The sequence below is a fragment of the Odocoileus virginianus genome, chromosome 31 (assembly GCF_023699985.2).
Source record: "Odocoileus virginianus isolate 20LAN1187 ecotype Illinois chromosome 31, Ovbor_1.2, whole genome shotgun sequence".
Taxonomy (NCBI): domain Eukaryota; kingdom Metazoa; phylum Chordata; class Mammalia; order Artiodactyla; family Cervidae; genus Odocoileus; species Odocoileus virginianus.
In genome coordinates, this window is record NC_069704.1 from 2965318 (window position 1) to 2980816 (window position 15499).

Here is a 15499-nt window from a genome sequence, read left to right on the forward strand (position 1 = left end):
TCATGCCCGGGCCTGCTCCCGCCCGTGCGCCCGCCGTCTCTCCATCTCTCCCCGCTCCCTGGGCTGTGCAGACTCTCATGCCCGGGCCTGCTCCCGCCCGTGCGCCCACCGTCTCTCCACCTCTCCCCGCTCCCTGGGCTGTGCAGACTCTCATGCCCGGGCCTGCTCCTGCCCGTGCGCCCACCGTCTCTCCACCTCTCCCCGCTCCCTGGGCTGTGCAGACTCTCTCATGTGGGGCCTGCTCCCGCCCGCGCGCCCACCGTCTCTCCATCTCTCCCCGCTCCCTGGGCTGTGCAGACTCTCATGCGGGGCCTGCTCCCGCCCGCGCGCCCGCCGTCTCTCCCCGCTCCCTGGGGCTTTGCTTTCCCTCCAGCCCTGGCCCCGGTGCCCTCAGGCTGGGAAGACCACCTACCCCTTCTTCCTGTGGGCATCCTGCCAGAATCCTCATTTTAAAGTCAAGGACCCATGTGTGCTTGGCGTAAAGCTTCTCATTCACTTCCTCCAAGACTTAGGGTCAGATTTCCTTCCTCCCCCGGACTGGACTCAACCTTCGCGCTTCTGAGGGTCACATTTTCTGACCCTCCTTCTTTTTGGGTTCTCATTGAGGACACTTGAGCCCCATACATCATGGCTGTTTTGCCTTTTTGTTTTGTTTTACAATATTGTAAAAGCCAGTTTTGCCTTTTTTATTCCATTAATAATAAGCATCAGAAGAGTAAAAGGTAGGGATCGCGTTGTGTGTGTTTTGTTCACTGTTGTATCCACTGTGTCGCCCAGGGCCTGGCGTGGAATAGGTGCATGATAAATACTCGTTGCATGGATTTGTAAATATAAGAGTATTGTTCTTTTCTGATTATGATCTTTATTTTACAGCAACTAGAAATTATAGAGAAACATAGAAACATCCATAAAAATACCACATAGTGCTCAATGCTTAAAATTTTCATATGTATACTTGTATCTCATTCGTAAAGTTTAATAAAACTGACTCATTACATATGAGTTTGTATTTGACTTTCAGTTAACATTATATTAACATTTTTCAATCTCATTGAGTATTTTTCTAAAGACTTAACTTTTAATGGCTGAGAAGTAAGCTTGTGTGGATATAGCGCCGTTTATTTACTCTTTCACCTGTTTGCTGGACATTTAAGCTGTCACGAGCATCCTAACTGGATCTCTGGTGATATCTTAGAACCGTTCATTAGGGACGAACTTCTAAGAGTAAAATCACGTGCTCAAAGGCTGTGTGGACCCTTCATAGCTTTTGTTGGAAACCACTGCTGTGTTACTTTCCAAAAATTTGTATCAATATCTCCATTTACGAGTGAGAGTGCCTCTGCACCTCTGTCTTCATTGAGTATTTTTATTTATAATTTTTTTTGCCAATTTGATAGCTTAACAGGGTGTGTCATATTGTTTTATTTTATTACTTGTGGAGATAATACTCTTTATTTCTTTTTTTAAAAAAATCTATTTCATACTTTCCCTTCCGCGGTTCATGTTCTTTGCTTTCTTGTGCCCTGGAGAAAGTCCCCGGTTTGACTTGCTCCTGCCTGCCCGAGAGGGTGACAGAGACTTGACGGGCCAAGTCCCGCTGGCAGCAGGCAGAGCCGGGGAACTGGGGATGCAGGGGGCAGAAACGATCAGGCTGCATCGCTGGATGTTGAGAGGCTCCGGGGCTGCTGGCAGGGCGGGGGCCGGCCACGGACCCTCTTCTGGCTGAAGTAAATATAGCGCACTCAGGTGGCCGCTGATCATGCTTATTGGTGGGCCTAATATCACCAGCGAAGTCCCTCATAATCTGCAGTTCACCGGCTGTAACAGGACATCGATGTCGTCTGCATCAGGCTCGGGCTCAGAGTGTGGAACACAGGCCCTGCGGTCCGGCGGTTCATGCTGCCCGTGAGAGCCAGTGGTCTTTCTCCAGACTGCACCTCACAGCCTTCTCATTCCCTGATGCAGGCACCCCCAAGCAGCATCCTCACCGGCGTGAGCGCCGCCAGGCTGATCCTGGGCGAGGCCACGAGGTTGCTGGCGCGTTTCTGGAAGGTCTCTCCGCCCACCGACGGCCAGTGCACGCTCCTCTGCGAACAGGTGGGTGGTGGCACGTGGAGGCAGAGGCTCCAGGCGGCCGCCGGGGCGGGTCCCCGCCGCCTCCGTGTCCAGCCCAGGGCCTGGCCCGCAGCAGTTGTGCCCTCCGCTGGGGGAACACAGAGGGTCGCAGGGAAGCCTCTGTGCTTGTTGAGTGACGCGTCAGACACCGCGATGGCTGCTAAGGCCTGTTCTTCCTCCGACCCCTGGTGCCCGGCAAGGGGCCTACAGCCTGGACGTGACCCCGGCCCCACGCTGAGCACGTCTGTTTTGGGAGGAGCCCTGTCCATATTCTACACATGAGGAAATTGCGGTTTGGGCAGGGAGGCACATACTCAGGATGCAGAGCCGGGTTGGAAGCTCCAGTGTTGAATCCCAAGGACAGACTTGTATTTGATAAGCTTTTAAGTCCCAGGTTGTTCTCATGGACTAGCTCATTCCTTTCTGTTCAGAATCTCTTTCATTTCTGATGCCTTTTCTCTGGACTGTCTTGATTCCTTTTGATAGCTTTCAGCATCATATTTTAGTGGGCTTTATAAATCTATTTTTACTACTTAGAAACTAGTTTTGGCTTTTTTTTTTTAAGCCAATGAAAATCGTTTATTATAAAGCCACTGAAATTTCCCTTAAAAGCTAGACTTGACAGTAACTTGAACGTGACTGAATTAAGAACAGTTGCTCCCACCCCATCCTCGTTTGCATCTGCCCTAGCACAGCTCAGGAGTCAGGCAGAGCAGATGCCGGCCCTGGGGCTTGTGTGATGAGTTCATTTCAGTTCATTCGCTCAGTCGTGTCCAACTCTTTGCAACCCCATGGACTACAGCACCGCAGGCCTCCCTGTCCATCACCAACTCCTGGAGTCCACCCAAACCCACATCCATCGAGTAGGTGATGCCATCCAACCATCTCATCCTCTGTTGTCCCTTTCTCCTCCTGCCCTCAATCTTTCCGAGCATCAGGGTCTTTTCAAATGAGTCAGTTCTTCACATCAGGTGGCCAAAGTATTGGAATTTCAGCTTCAACATCAGTCCTTCCAATGAATATTCAGGACTGATTTCCTTTAGGATGGACTGGTTGGATCTCCCTGCAATCCAAGGGACTCTGAAGAGTCTTCTCCAACACCACAGTTCAAAAGCATCAATTCTTCGGCACTCAGCGTTCTTTACAGTCCAACTCTCACATCCATACATGACTGCTGGAAAAACCACAGCCTTGACTAGACGGACATTTGTTGGCAAAGTAATGTTTTTGCTTTTTAACATGCTGTCTACGTTGGTCATAACTGTCCTTCCAAAAGCGTATTTTAATTTCATGGCTGCAGTCACCATCTGCAGTGATTTTGGAGCACCAAAAATAAAGTCAGCCGCTGTTTCCACTATTTCCCCATCTATTTGCCATGAAGTGATGGGACCAGATGCCATGATCTTAGTTTTCTGAATGTTAAGCTTTAAGCCAACTTTTCCACTCTTCTCTTTCACTTTAATCAAGAGGCTTTTTAGTTCCTCTTCACTTTCTGCCATAAGGGTGGTGTCATCTGCATATCTGAGGTTATTGATATTTCTCCCGGCAATCTTGATTCCAGCTTGTGCTTCTCATGATGTACTCTGCATATAAGTTAAATAAGCAGGGTGACAATATACAGCCTTAACGCACTCCTTTTCCTATTTGGAACCAGTCTGTTGTTCCATGTCCCATTCTAACTGTTGCTTCCTGACCTGCATATAGGTTTCTCAAGAGGCAGGTCAGGTAGTCTGGTATTCCCATCTCTTCCAGAATTTTCCAGTTTATTGTGATTCACACAGTCAAAGGCTTTGGTATAGTCAATAAAGCAGAAATAGATGTTTTTCTGGAACTCTCTTGCTTTTTTGATGATCTATCAGATGTTGGCAATTTGATCTCAGGTTCCTCTGCCTTTTCTAAAACCAGCTTGAACATCTAGAAGTTCATGGTTCATGTATTGCTGAAGCCTGACTTGGAGAATTTTGAGCATTACTTTGCTAGTGTGAGATGAGTACAAATTTTGGCATTGCCTTTCTTTGGAATTGGAATGAAAACTGACCTTTTCCAGTCCTGTGGCCACTGCTGAGTTTTCCAAATTTGCTGACCTATTAAGTACAGCACTTTCACAGCATCGTCTTTTAGGATTTGAAATAGCTTAACTGGAATTCCATCACCTCCACTAGCTTTGTTTGTAGTGATGCTTCCTAAGGCCCGCTTGACTTCATATTCCAGGATATCTGGCTCTAGGTAAGTGATCACACCATTGTGATTATCTGGGTCGTGAAGATCTTTTTTGTACAGTTCTTCTGTGTATTCTTGCCACCTCTTCTTAATATCTTCTGCTTCTGTTAGATCTGTACCATTTCTGTCCTTTATTGAGCCCATCTTTGCATGAAATGTTCCCTTGGTAACTCTCATTTTCTTGAGATCTCTAGTCTTTCCCATTCTATCATTTTTCTCTCTTTCTCTGTACTGATCACTGAGGAAGGCTTTCTTATCTCTCCTTTCTATTCTTTGGAACTCTGTATTCAGATGGACATATCTTTCCTTTTCTCCTTTGCTTTTCGCTTCTCTTCTTTCCACAGCTATTGGTAAGGCCTCCTCAGACAGCCATTTTGCCTTTTTGCATTTCTTTTTCTTGGGGATGGTCTTGCTCCCTGTCTCCTGTACAGTGTCACAAACTTCTGTCCATAGTTCATCAGGCACTCTGTCTATCAGATCTAGGCCCTTAAATCTATTTGTCACTTCCACTATATAATTGTAAGGGATTTGATTTAGGTCACACCTGAATGGTCTAGTGGTTTTCCCCACTTTCTTCAGTTAAATCTGAATTTGGCAATAAGGACTTCATGATCTGGGCCATAGTCAGCTCTTGGTCTTGTTTTTGCTGACTATATAGAGCTTCTCCATCTTTGGCTGCAAAGAATATAATCCATCTGATTTCGGTGTGTGTGAGTACCATGTCATATTAGGTCAAGGCAAGCACCCACTCCAGTAATCAGAGAAGCCTCCCTGGAAGAAGCAGCTTGCCAGTTAAGGAAGAGTTCAAGCTCCTTCCTTGATAGTCTGATCGATATTCCCTCCTTTATCTAACCTATAAATTGTTGGCCAAGTCCAGCAGGAACTCAGAAGGGAAATGTGCATTCCACATTATCACCTATCTAGTTACCTTCTCACAGCCCTCAGAGCTCCCAGCCATGGCAGGGAGGTAGCAGTGAAGTGGCTCTTGGCTCGGAAGGTTCTGCTGGGCCTGTCCTAGGGCATCCCTCTTGGGATCCTGGGCAGGAACCTGGGTGCACCAAGCTCGGGGAAGTGCATGTCCAGTCATCATGCACGGAAATCTGTGCGTGGAGTGGAGATGGCCTGTGGGAGAGGAACCCCCCCGAGCTCCAGCTCCACACTGGCCTTGCCTTTCCTCCTAACCCCCCAAAGCTCACGTCCATCTCAGGCCCAGAAAACAGAAGTGCCCGTCCCTCCTGCTGGCTCTTTCTCACCTCTCAGGTCTCAGCTTAAATGTTACTTCAGGGTCCGAGAGGGCTTCCCATCAGTCAGTCGTAGCACCCTCTTCAGTTTCATCCTAACCTTTATCATACGTTATAGTTACATATTTGTTTAATGTCTGTGTCTCTCTATTTTCCGTGAGGGGCCATGTCTATTTTGTTCATGTTTTTGAATGAATGAATAATTTCCTCTCATCCTTCTAAACTAGTGTTTGCTCATATGATTTTTAAAGCCTATGTCTAAGCTAAACATTTCACCCTTGATACAATGCTTTTGTCCTCGGCACAGAGTAATGTCTGTTAAATAGATGGAATGCACTTCTTGTTTCTCATCCGTGTGTGTGTGTATCTGTGTGTATAAACACAAATTATCGGCACGTTCGTCTCCCCCACTAGCAAATTAGTCTAGGGGCTGGTCAGTGCTTCTGATGGTTTGCACCTTATTTCCGAGGGTTTCTCAGGTAATTGATTATGCTCACTTTAGCATCACAGAATTTTAGAGCCGGAAAAAGGCCCTCGGAGATGCTCCGATATGGTTGCTGGTACACACAGACCCCCTGTGTGGTGTTAAATTGCCTCTAGCCACTTTTCTGTCCCTGCCTGTGTTTCATCCAGTGCCTTTTTCTTGGTGTGAAATCTGTGTGAAGCAGATTTCCAAGCTTCCACCAGCAGCTCCGGCGGTTTTCTTTTACTACCTGGTGTTTTTTCTGAGTGTCATTAAATTGCCTTTTGCATCTCCTGCAGCCCCTCGGACTCCTGTGCAAAGTGTGTATCATATGTACAAGTTTATCTGAGAAAGTTGTGGGGAGAGATACAAATATACACATATTTGTTTATGAAAATATTTATAGGGTGGGAGGAACTGAGACATTCACATCACCATCTGTAAAATAGATAGCTAATGAGTTGCTGTATATATAACATATAACACAGGGAGCCCAGCCCGGCGCTCTGACGAGCCGAGGGTGGGGTGGGACGGGGGTGTGGAGGGAAGGAGGGGACACGTGTACTTAGGGCTGATCCCCACTTCTGTATGGCAGAAGCCAACACAATATTAGAAGGCAGTTATCCCCCAGTTGAAGATAATTTTTTTTTAAATGTGAAAAATAAAAGACTATTCACTTCGGTCAACTAAATTGTCCAGGGCAATAGCCACTGGACCCTCTAATTCTGGACATACGTTATGCTTTCAGTCCCAGCATAGCCCTCCTCCTGGCAGGAAAATCACTTTCATTTTTGAAGTTTTATAAGAGATGCTGAAAAATAAGACATGATTTGTGTGGACTAAAAAAATGTTTTTTAAGAGAAAGGATGAACAGTAATAGAAGAGTTATAGGGGTGGGAAGGAAGAGGATGGAAGAACAAGGATAGAAGGTAGATTTCTCTGAACTGATCCTGCTTCATAAACTTCACTTTGAAACTCTATAAATGCTTTATATAAATAAAAATTAAAATGGGGGGAAAAGCAACCTTAAAATATTCAAGATAAAACAAACCAACTTTCCTTATATAATTGAAGGCATAACCACTCAGAAGAGGAAACATTTCAAAAATTCCCTGGTGGTCCAGTGGTTAGGACTTTGAACTTCCACTTCAAGAGGCACAAATTGGATCCCTGGTCAGGGAACTAAGATCCTAGAGGCCACGTGGCCAAACAACGGTAACATTTCAATGACAAACACAGTAATTTGATTATATTTTCTTAGTGGAAATACTGAAAGAGCAGGAACGAACTGTCAAAAAATTTAAAGTGTTTTTAGTAAATATATTGTTAATAATATTTGTATTGATGTTTTGAAATTACTATATTTTAATCATAGTATTAAACAAATAACTTATGTTGAAATTTTTACTATCAGGGAAGAGAAATGCATATATATGAACTCCTTATGTATTTTCTATTTTAAAAATTTAGTAGTTCCCTTTACTTAAAAGACTCTGAAAATGTCCAAGCCAGGACCAGGGAGCACCCCTGGTGCCAAATCATGGTTTCTAAGTACCTTTTTTTTTTTTTCCTAAAGGCAATTAGAACTCCTTGGTGAAATGGCTTGATTCCAGGTCTGGGGCAGGATTTGTACAACATGAGCTCAGAACCGCTTTTCATCCAAGAAAAAAGGGAGAGGAGAGGGAGTGAAAGTTGCCAGGTGTGCAGTGGTTCTCAGATCAGGGTCGCTGGACAGGCAGCACCAACACTATCTGGACACTGGTTGGAAAGGCAGATTTTCAGGCCTCTCCCAAGACCTACTGAATCACAAAGTCTGGGGGTGGCCCCAGTGATCTGATTTTACGAGGCTTCTTGGTAACTCTGAGACCCACTGGGTTAAAAGGAGCTGGAGACGTAACAGTCAGATACAAAACATGAAGTTCATTTGGATGCTGAATCTAGCCGGTTGTCTTAAAAAAATAATAAAAATAAAATTATGATGCAATCAGGAACATACCTACCGACATCTGTTTGGTGATACCAAGCAGTCATGCTCATTGTTTTAGATGTGATAATGACCTTGTGGTTTTTTAAAGAAGAATCTTTTTCTTCTAGAGGTGTATACTGAAATATTTGGGGGTAAAACATGATTGGGTTCTAGGATTGATTTTTAAAAATAATTTTAGACGGAGGACGGGGAGGGGTATGGATGAAACGAGTCTTGCCGTGAGTTGATAGCTATAGATGCTGAAGCTGGATGGGTACCTAGTACTTCATTCTCCTGTTCTTTCTACTTCTGTAAATGCTTTGAGATTTTTCATTTTACAAAAGAATAACAACCAACCAGGAAAAAAAAGTTTGAGGAGTCAGGTAGCACTCGGTAAGTCGGCTCTGACCTCAGCGCTGTGGCCCCGAGGAGTTGCTCTGTGGCACGTGTGCTTGGTGTCAGGGACTCTGCTCTACACTCGAATCTCTGCTTATCCCTTCCAGGAGCCTCCAGAGGGCTAAGTATTGTTAGTCCCTTTTCTCAGAAGTAAGAACTGAAGGGAGTCCCTGGCGGTCAGTGGTAAAGAATCCGCATGCAGTGCAGGACACGCAGGTCTGATCCCTGGGTCGGGAAGATCCCTGGAGAAGGAAGTGGCAACCCACTCCAGTGTTCTTGCCTGGGAAATCCTCTGGACAGAGGAGCCTGGTGGGCTACAGTCCATGAGGTCGCAAGAGTCGGTCACGACTGAGTGACTAAATTATCACCAAGAACTGAAGCTCACTTGCTCCATCATCTTAGCATCTGGAAGCAATGGAGCTGGGCTCTGGAGCCCCGCTGTTTTCACCCTAGCGCCTTCATCCTGTGAAAATGAAGATTTTTAGTTCATAGAGACAGCAGACACTTACATATAATTCCTTGTCTTCAGTGCTGGATAGAATTCAGGGTGTTCAGGGTGTTTTTGAGAGTGCAGATGAACCCACCACTTGGCAGATGGTCTCATACCTACTCTGAGCCAGTCACTGGGGAGTCAGGGGGGAGAATTGAGTTCTGCCCTCAGGGAGCTTGTAGTGTAGGTGGGGAAGCAAACAAGTAATGACCTGTTACAATCCACCGTGAAGTGGGAAATGTTAGGGAAAGCCCTGGACACGATGGGCACCCAGAGGTAAGCAACCGAGGCTGTGGTGGGGAAGGGTCTCAAGGAGGGCTTCCTGGAGGAGGTGCTGTCTGAGCTGACTTTAGAAGGAGAGGAAAGGTTAGGCAGACAAGGTGAGCAGTAACCATCATCCCTGTCTTCAGGGAGCCCCTCCTCTGAGCCTCTGTCCTCTGCAGTGTGACAGGAGGGTCTGGCTTCGTCCCTGTTTACAGATGTGGACCCAGGGCTCTGAGTGAAGAGTGGGGACCTTGTCCCAGAATGTGTGGCCTGCAAAGCCGCGGTCAGAGCAGAAGTCTCCGGGCTCTCAGCTTGAGGAAGAATCAAAGAAAACCTCGTGTTTTAATTAGGATCTGTTTTGGAAGCACTGTCGAAGTCCTTGTAGCTGACACGATTGGTTAATCTTAAAAGTAGGTTAAAGCAGGGAATCAAAAAATGATACATACCTTAAACATCTCAGTTTAACTTAAAAACAGTTCAATGTACATTCATTTGCCATTCTTTTGATGTTGGGCCAGGGCCTTTTCTTTGAATGTGGGTCTGCTGATTGAAGTTCCCCATCTCCTTTCTTTCATAAACTACATCCATAATGTATGTCTGTCACTTCCAATTTCTGTTTCTTGAAGATGAAGAAAAAACTTAGGCACTTGCGAAGCAATTTGAATGTAGAATTCTCCTAGACTGTGTTCCTCCCACACCTTTTAGAGTTGACTCACCCACACCTAATTTGGCAGAAATGTGGGGGTTTTTTAGTGACTTTCCTTTATCAGGTCTTCCCTGAAACATATGCAGGTTTTCTTTCAACCAGTTCTGTCTTTTCATACACATATTTCATAAGCTTACTTAAAAATTAAATCACATAGCTGATTACAAAAGCCGTAAACAAGTTTGGGGACAAACTAAAGTGATTCTCCGTAAGCCGGCAGCCTGCCGTCTTCCCTCCTGGGAGCAGAGGTGTTTCAGTGTAGTGCGGCTGGCCTGTGCCGGGCACCTTACAACCCAGCTGTTTATGCGGAAGGGGGTGCGTGTAACCCCACGCACCAGTTCAGCGGCGACTAGGCAGGAGAGCTGCTGCGTGCATGCATGCATGCTAAGCCTCTTAAGTCCTGTCTGACATGGTGTGACCCCACGGGCTGTAGCCCGCCAGGCCCCTCAGTCCATGGGATTCTCCAGGCAAGAATACTGGAGTGGGTTGCCTTGCCCGCCTCCAGAGGATCTCCCGACCCAGGGATTGAACGCGCACCTCATTATGTCTCCCGCATTGCAGGCGGGTTCTTTACCTCTAAAACCATCAGGGAAGCCCGAGAGAGTCACCACCGCGTGCATATTTCACTTTAGGGGCCTGGGAGCTGTGGGTTTGTCCTCCATCTACTCTCTCCCCATATCTGAAAAAATCAAAGCAGGATTTCCTAATAGATCGTACTCCCCCGAATAATATCTTTATATCCTCTTTGTAAGATGTAAGCATTAAAAATAAATCAGCATTATAGTTTTTTGGGGAAAAAAACTCAATTCTGAAAAATTTAAAAAATGAAAAACAAAATATTACAAATCCCATCTCTGAGAAATGGAACACTGTAAACATTTTTGTGATGTCTCTGTTGTCAGATGGTTTAGACATCTTGATGTACACGCCGCCTATGGATAGAGATATATGCTTTCAATTTTGTGAAACCGGCATGCCCTGGTACACAGGACCTGTTCTGGGCTCTTGTGTCACTAATTAGGATCATCTCTCAATGTCAGTAAATGAAGTCCTACAACATCATTTTTAATAGCTGTGAAATTACTCCACTGTATATAAGTACCATAATTAAGTTACCTAAATCCCTATCGAAAGAAATCATCCTGCCGTGAACAGTGCTGAGGTGAACATCCTGGAGCCAAGGCATCTTCTTGGGCCTGCACTGCCCTTCCTTGGGGGTAAATGTCCAAGCGTAGACTCGCTAGGTTGGAGGGTTAAGCGCATCTTAACATCCGCTGCGTCTCCACGGGCCTGGATGCGCCCTGGGCTGCCCCGGTTCGCAGCTCCGCCCGCGGCCCTGGGGGCACGGTGCCTGGACGCTTGCCACCATCTGAACGGCAGCATGTGGCTTCTCGCTTTTGCTCAGATACCTTTGCTTGGAAGGTTGAGTGCTTTTTATATGGTTTTGCAATTCTTCCTATATGATCAACGTTTATATTCTTTGTTTTTTGTTTTTTTTTTTTTCTAAATCCTCTTCTCTTTAGACAGGAGAACTGAAGGCAGAGATCAGCAAACTCCACAATAAACTGTTTGAACAAGACAAGAAGTTGCAGAACGCCCTGAAGCTGCTGCAGCTGAGCAAGAACCAGGAGAAGGTCATCTTTGACCAGTGTGAGTGGCGGTGGGGTGGCCGCCGCGTCCGGGCCCTGGGCGGTCCTGACGCCTCCTGCGTTTGGGTTTCCTTCCGTCCTTCACCCGGGGTCCTCCAAGAGCCTCTTGACGGCACAGCCCCTGCCGGACCGCAGGCTGCTGGTCCGTCAACATCCTTACCTTACAAGGGGCTTTGTGGGCCAGACCCTGGAAGGAGCATCGGTGATCATGGGGTCCCTCGTGTGTTCGGTCCCCGTGGCTGAGCAGAGCGGCTGCGAGGTGGGGAGACCTCTTGGGGGGCTGTGCAGGGCCGTGGAGGGGCGAGGATGGTGTTGAAAGCTAGTAGGGAGGTGGTTCTGGCAGTGGCGGACGTCTGTGGGCTCTGGCCTAGGAGGTCAAGTCCCCGGTGGAGAAGAGGGGCGCTGGAAGGGGCTCCGCGTGGGGGCAGTGCCCCCAAGGTCGTGGCTGCGGGCCATGTGGCTGGGCCAGGTACCTGGAGCAGCGAGGAGGAGGGAGCGTGGTTTGTGCAGCCCGAGTCCGGGGAACACTGGGCTTCACGGCCTTAGCAGTGCCCTGTGGCTGTTGCCCAGACAGTCCCAGCCACAGGAAGTGAACCCTGCCTCCAGGAGAGCAGGTTCCAGAAGTGGGTTCAGATGGGTAAGTCACTGCAGCGGATCTAGGGACCAGAACCCAGCGCCGAGTCCTGGGTCAGGGAGCTGTGGCTCAGATCACCCCTTTCCTGCGAGACTGGGAGTAAATGACTTTAGCTCTCCGAGCTCTAGAGTCCTTGCCTCTAACCAGAGACGGAAACTCCAGAGGACTCAGACCTGCCGGATGGGCCTGGGTTCTCATCACAACTTCATAAAGAAGTGCCCCTGTTTTCTCATCTGTAAGACAGGGATGGGAGTGGTGTCTCAGCTCTCTTGTACTTCTTCCTGGGACAGAACGGATGCTCCATAAGCATTAGTTCTCTGGCTCTTTTATTCCATGAGGTCATACTGAGTTCTGTGTACGGAGGTGGTGGCAAACCGTTAACCTCCGATGAGTCGTAGCATCTCCCCTGCTAAGACGGCATCACCATCTCCGTATTTCTCCCCATGGCCTGACCTGGAGTCGGTCTCAGCCACAGGGAGGGCTTGCCCAAGGTCGCACAGCGAGTGGGCGGCTTGTCCAGGCTTGTGAGTGCCCCCAGCACCCCACGGCCTGCCTGCCTCTCCCAGGTCTGCTCCGGCTCTCAGGGACTAGGTGGAAGTTGGGGGAATGTCCCCACCTCTCCCTTCCCCACCTGGGTCAAGGTGAACACGCCAGCTCTGCTCAGAGTCTGCCGGGAAAGGAGGGGACAGAGTGACTGTGAGACCCTCCCCGTGCTGCCGGGGACTGCCCACTCCACTTGCCGCCCCTAGTAGGCAGGAACCCTGGGGGTGCTCACTGAGGTCGCAGCTGAGAAACCACCTGTGTCCGCTGGACAGCGCTGAGGCTGGGGTCTTCTGTGGCAGTGGTCCAGCGCTATCAGGCAGGCCTGGGCTCTAGGCACGCCTCTGCCCCTCGGGCTTCTCCCCTCAGTGGGGGCTTCTTGCTCGGAAGGTGGGCGGTGCTGCTCAGATGCAGGGACCCCTTCAAACTTGGGCCAGGTGAGACGTAACTCTTTTGATACTTTAAATGCCACGACACATAATCTTCTCTGGGTCCCAGGCCCCTTGGCAAATCTTAGGAGAGGTGCTCTCCCCAGAAAGATGGACACATCTGTGTACACACAGATTTGCACATGGTTTCCAGGGATTTAGGATGCCCAGAAGTATGACCCTGGACCCAAGTTAAGAACTTCTGCCCTGTGGCATGGGGCTGGGGTAGGCAGAGTGGCAGTGAGCATCTCTGAGATTCACTGAGCCCAGTTAAAAACCAGGCCCCCACCGTCTGTGCCCTCCCCCGGCGTCACAGGTGGCGGGCGGGCTCCGTCACCTCCAGAGGGAAGTTTTTGTGAGGCAAGAAATGAATATTTTCTCAAGGCCACCACACGCACCTCTTCGGAATAAGCCAGCAGGGAGCCGGTCTCAGCCTCACTGGCTGAGGACCCGGTCTAGAAGCCTGTGTGTCCTCCCCGGGCGTAGATGGAGTCCCTGGGCATCACGGAGGCCTGCTGAGGGCGAGTCCTGATCCCGCCCGTCGCGTCAGTGGCGGCCTTCGCCCTGCTCCTGGCGTTTGGGGGACAGACAGGCTGCTGCGAGAAGCCGGCTTCCTTTACAGCTGTGCCCCGAGGCGGGCCCTCCGCCTGCCCGTGGCTTCCCACGCGCTGGGCCTCCGCCCGCAGCCGCGGAGTCCAGGGAGCCGCGAGGTGGTCCCGCCCCACCCGCTCCTCCAGGCGGAGCGCGCTGCGGCGCAGGGAGCCGCCCCGTCCGTCGGTCCGTCCTCCCTGTGGTCGGCGCCCGGCCGAGGACTGCCGCGCCCGCCCCCCGGCCCTGGCCCGCACACCTGGGTTTGCTTGGAGCGGGCACTCCCCATTCCCAGAGCGGCTCCTCCGGGGGGTGAGGGCTCCGAGACAGGCGCAGGCCTCTCCCCTCGCGGCAGCACGGCCCAGCCCGCGGAGGTGGGCTCGGGGGTCCCCCTGGCCCTGCCGGGCCTCGGTTTCCATCTGTAACGTGTCGCACGCGCTGCCTTCTAGCGTCGCAGAGGGGTGGCTGAGGCTTGAGGAGGGGTCTCTGGCCCACCCGCTCCGACGGGTCGCTTGGTCCCTGGCGTGTGATGCGGTAGACACCTCGGGCTGGAGGCCGCCGCCCCCCTTGGCTTCCCCTCCGTCTTGCGGGGCGTCCGTGTCTGATCTCCCCGTCCTCTGCTCTCTCCGCAGTGGTTGTGACGCACAGGGTCCTTCGGAAGGCCAGAGGGAACCTGGAGGTAATGTCGCTTGGAGACCCTCGCGCGGAGGACGGGGCGTGGGGGCGGGCTGGCCTGCTGTCCTGCTGAGACACGAGGGACCCCCGTCCGCTGCGTTTTTCTGCCGGCAGCACGTGGAAAGTTTCGCTTTCTCCTGCCCCGTTTTTGATGGTTCCTTTAGTTATTGGTGGTGTCCTTTTAACCGGTGAGAAATGCAGCAAGTGGTGCCTGACACATGGTGGGCGTTTGATAAATATTTCATCGTCGTCTGGCCCTATAAATATTTACTGATCAAACAGCCTGTCTTTGACAGCAGTTTCAGAGCTTCTCACCTTTAACCCTGTCAGGGATCGTACTCCAGAGACCCTCCGTGTGACCTGAAATCCTCATTTTTCTCTCCCTCCCTTCTCCTAGCTCAGGCCTGGGAGTGCCCACCCGGGAACGTCCAGCCCCAGCCGACCAGGCTCCTGAGGAGAACTTTGAGCCAATAAAGCTTGGGTTCCCGCTGAGCTCGTCCTGCCTCTCTGTCACGGGGGGGGGGGGGGGGGGGGGGGGGGGGGCTCCTGCTCTGGAGGGGAGAGGGGCTGTGTGGCCTCTTCCGGATGCCCACCCACCATCGCGTTTTCCAGCCGGTGTCGAGCAGTCCTTCAGAAACCCGCCCCCACCCTGGGGCCTGCAGAGCGATGCCGCTCCAGCGCTCAGTCCAGCGCTCACCCCGAGGCCTCCCTGGAGGCGGGGGCGCCGGGCTGGTCCGGACCACTCGTGTGTTCACTGGACAGCCGAGGGACCAGTCCGAGGTCCTCCGCTCCCTCCTGTCGTTCCAGACCCCGAACTGTGCCCCCCGCTGCTCCCCCTCAGCTCCCGAGACAACGTGGTGGAGGCGACGTGGTCGCATCCGCTGGAGGCCTGGGGTTCAGGGAGGCAAGCCTGGGCTACAGGTTGGCCTAGGCCCCCACCTCTGCTTCTCACCAAGCGATGGGCAGGTCGGTGGTCAGCAAGGACCGTCTCTGCTTGGCTTCCTGTCACCTGAGCTCTCATCTTAAGAAATACTTGCGCACACGGACCTCAGTACATTCCAGTGTGGGAAAACTCAGATTTAGTTATAATGTGGTGGCTCCTTTTTCTAGAAGTCTCATAGCTG

At 50.3% G+C, this 15499-nt stretch overlaps 1 protein-coding gene across 4 annotated transcripts in view; it reads left to right on the forward strand.

Moving 5' to 3' along the window:
- Positions 1–14867, forward strand: part of CDK5RAP2 (CDK5 regulatory subunit associated protein 2) — a 174806-nt gene extending 159939 nt beyond the window's left edge. For 2 of the 4 annotated variants that reach the window (XM_070459194.1, XM_070459196.1), the window contains 4 exons: positions 1966–2097; positions 11385–11511; positions 14333–14379; positions 14778–14867. In XM_070459194.1, coding sequence (XP_070315295.1) covers positions 1966–2097; positions 11385–11511; positions 14333–14379; positions 14778–14849 — 378 coding nt within the window. In that variant the 3' untranslated portion in view covers positions 14850–14867. Of the gene's footprint in view, positions 1–1965; positions 2098–11384; positions 11512–14332; positions 14380–14772 lie in introns of all 4 variants that reach the window. The other 2 variants (XM_020905641.2, XM_070459195.1) reach the window with 2 other exon arrangements.
- The last annotated feature ends 632 nt before the right edge of the window (positions 14868–15499 follow it).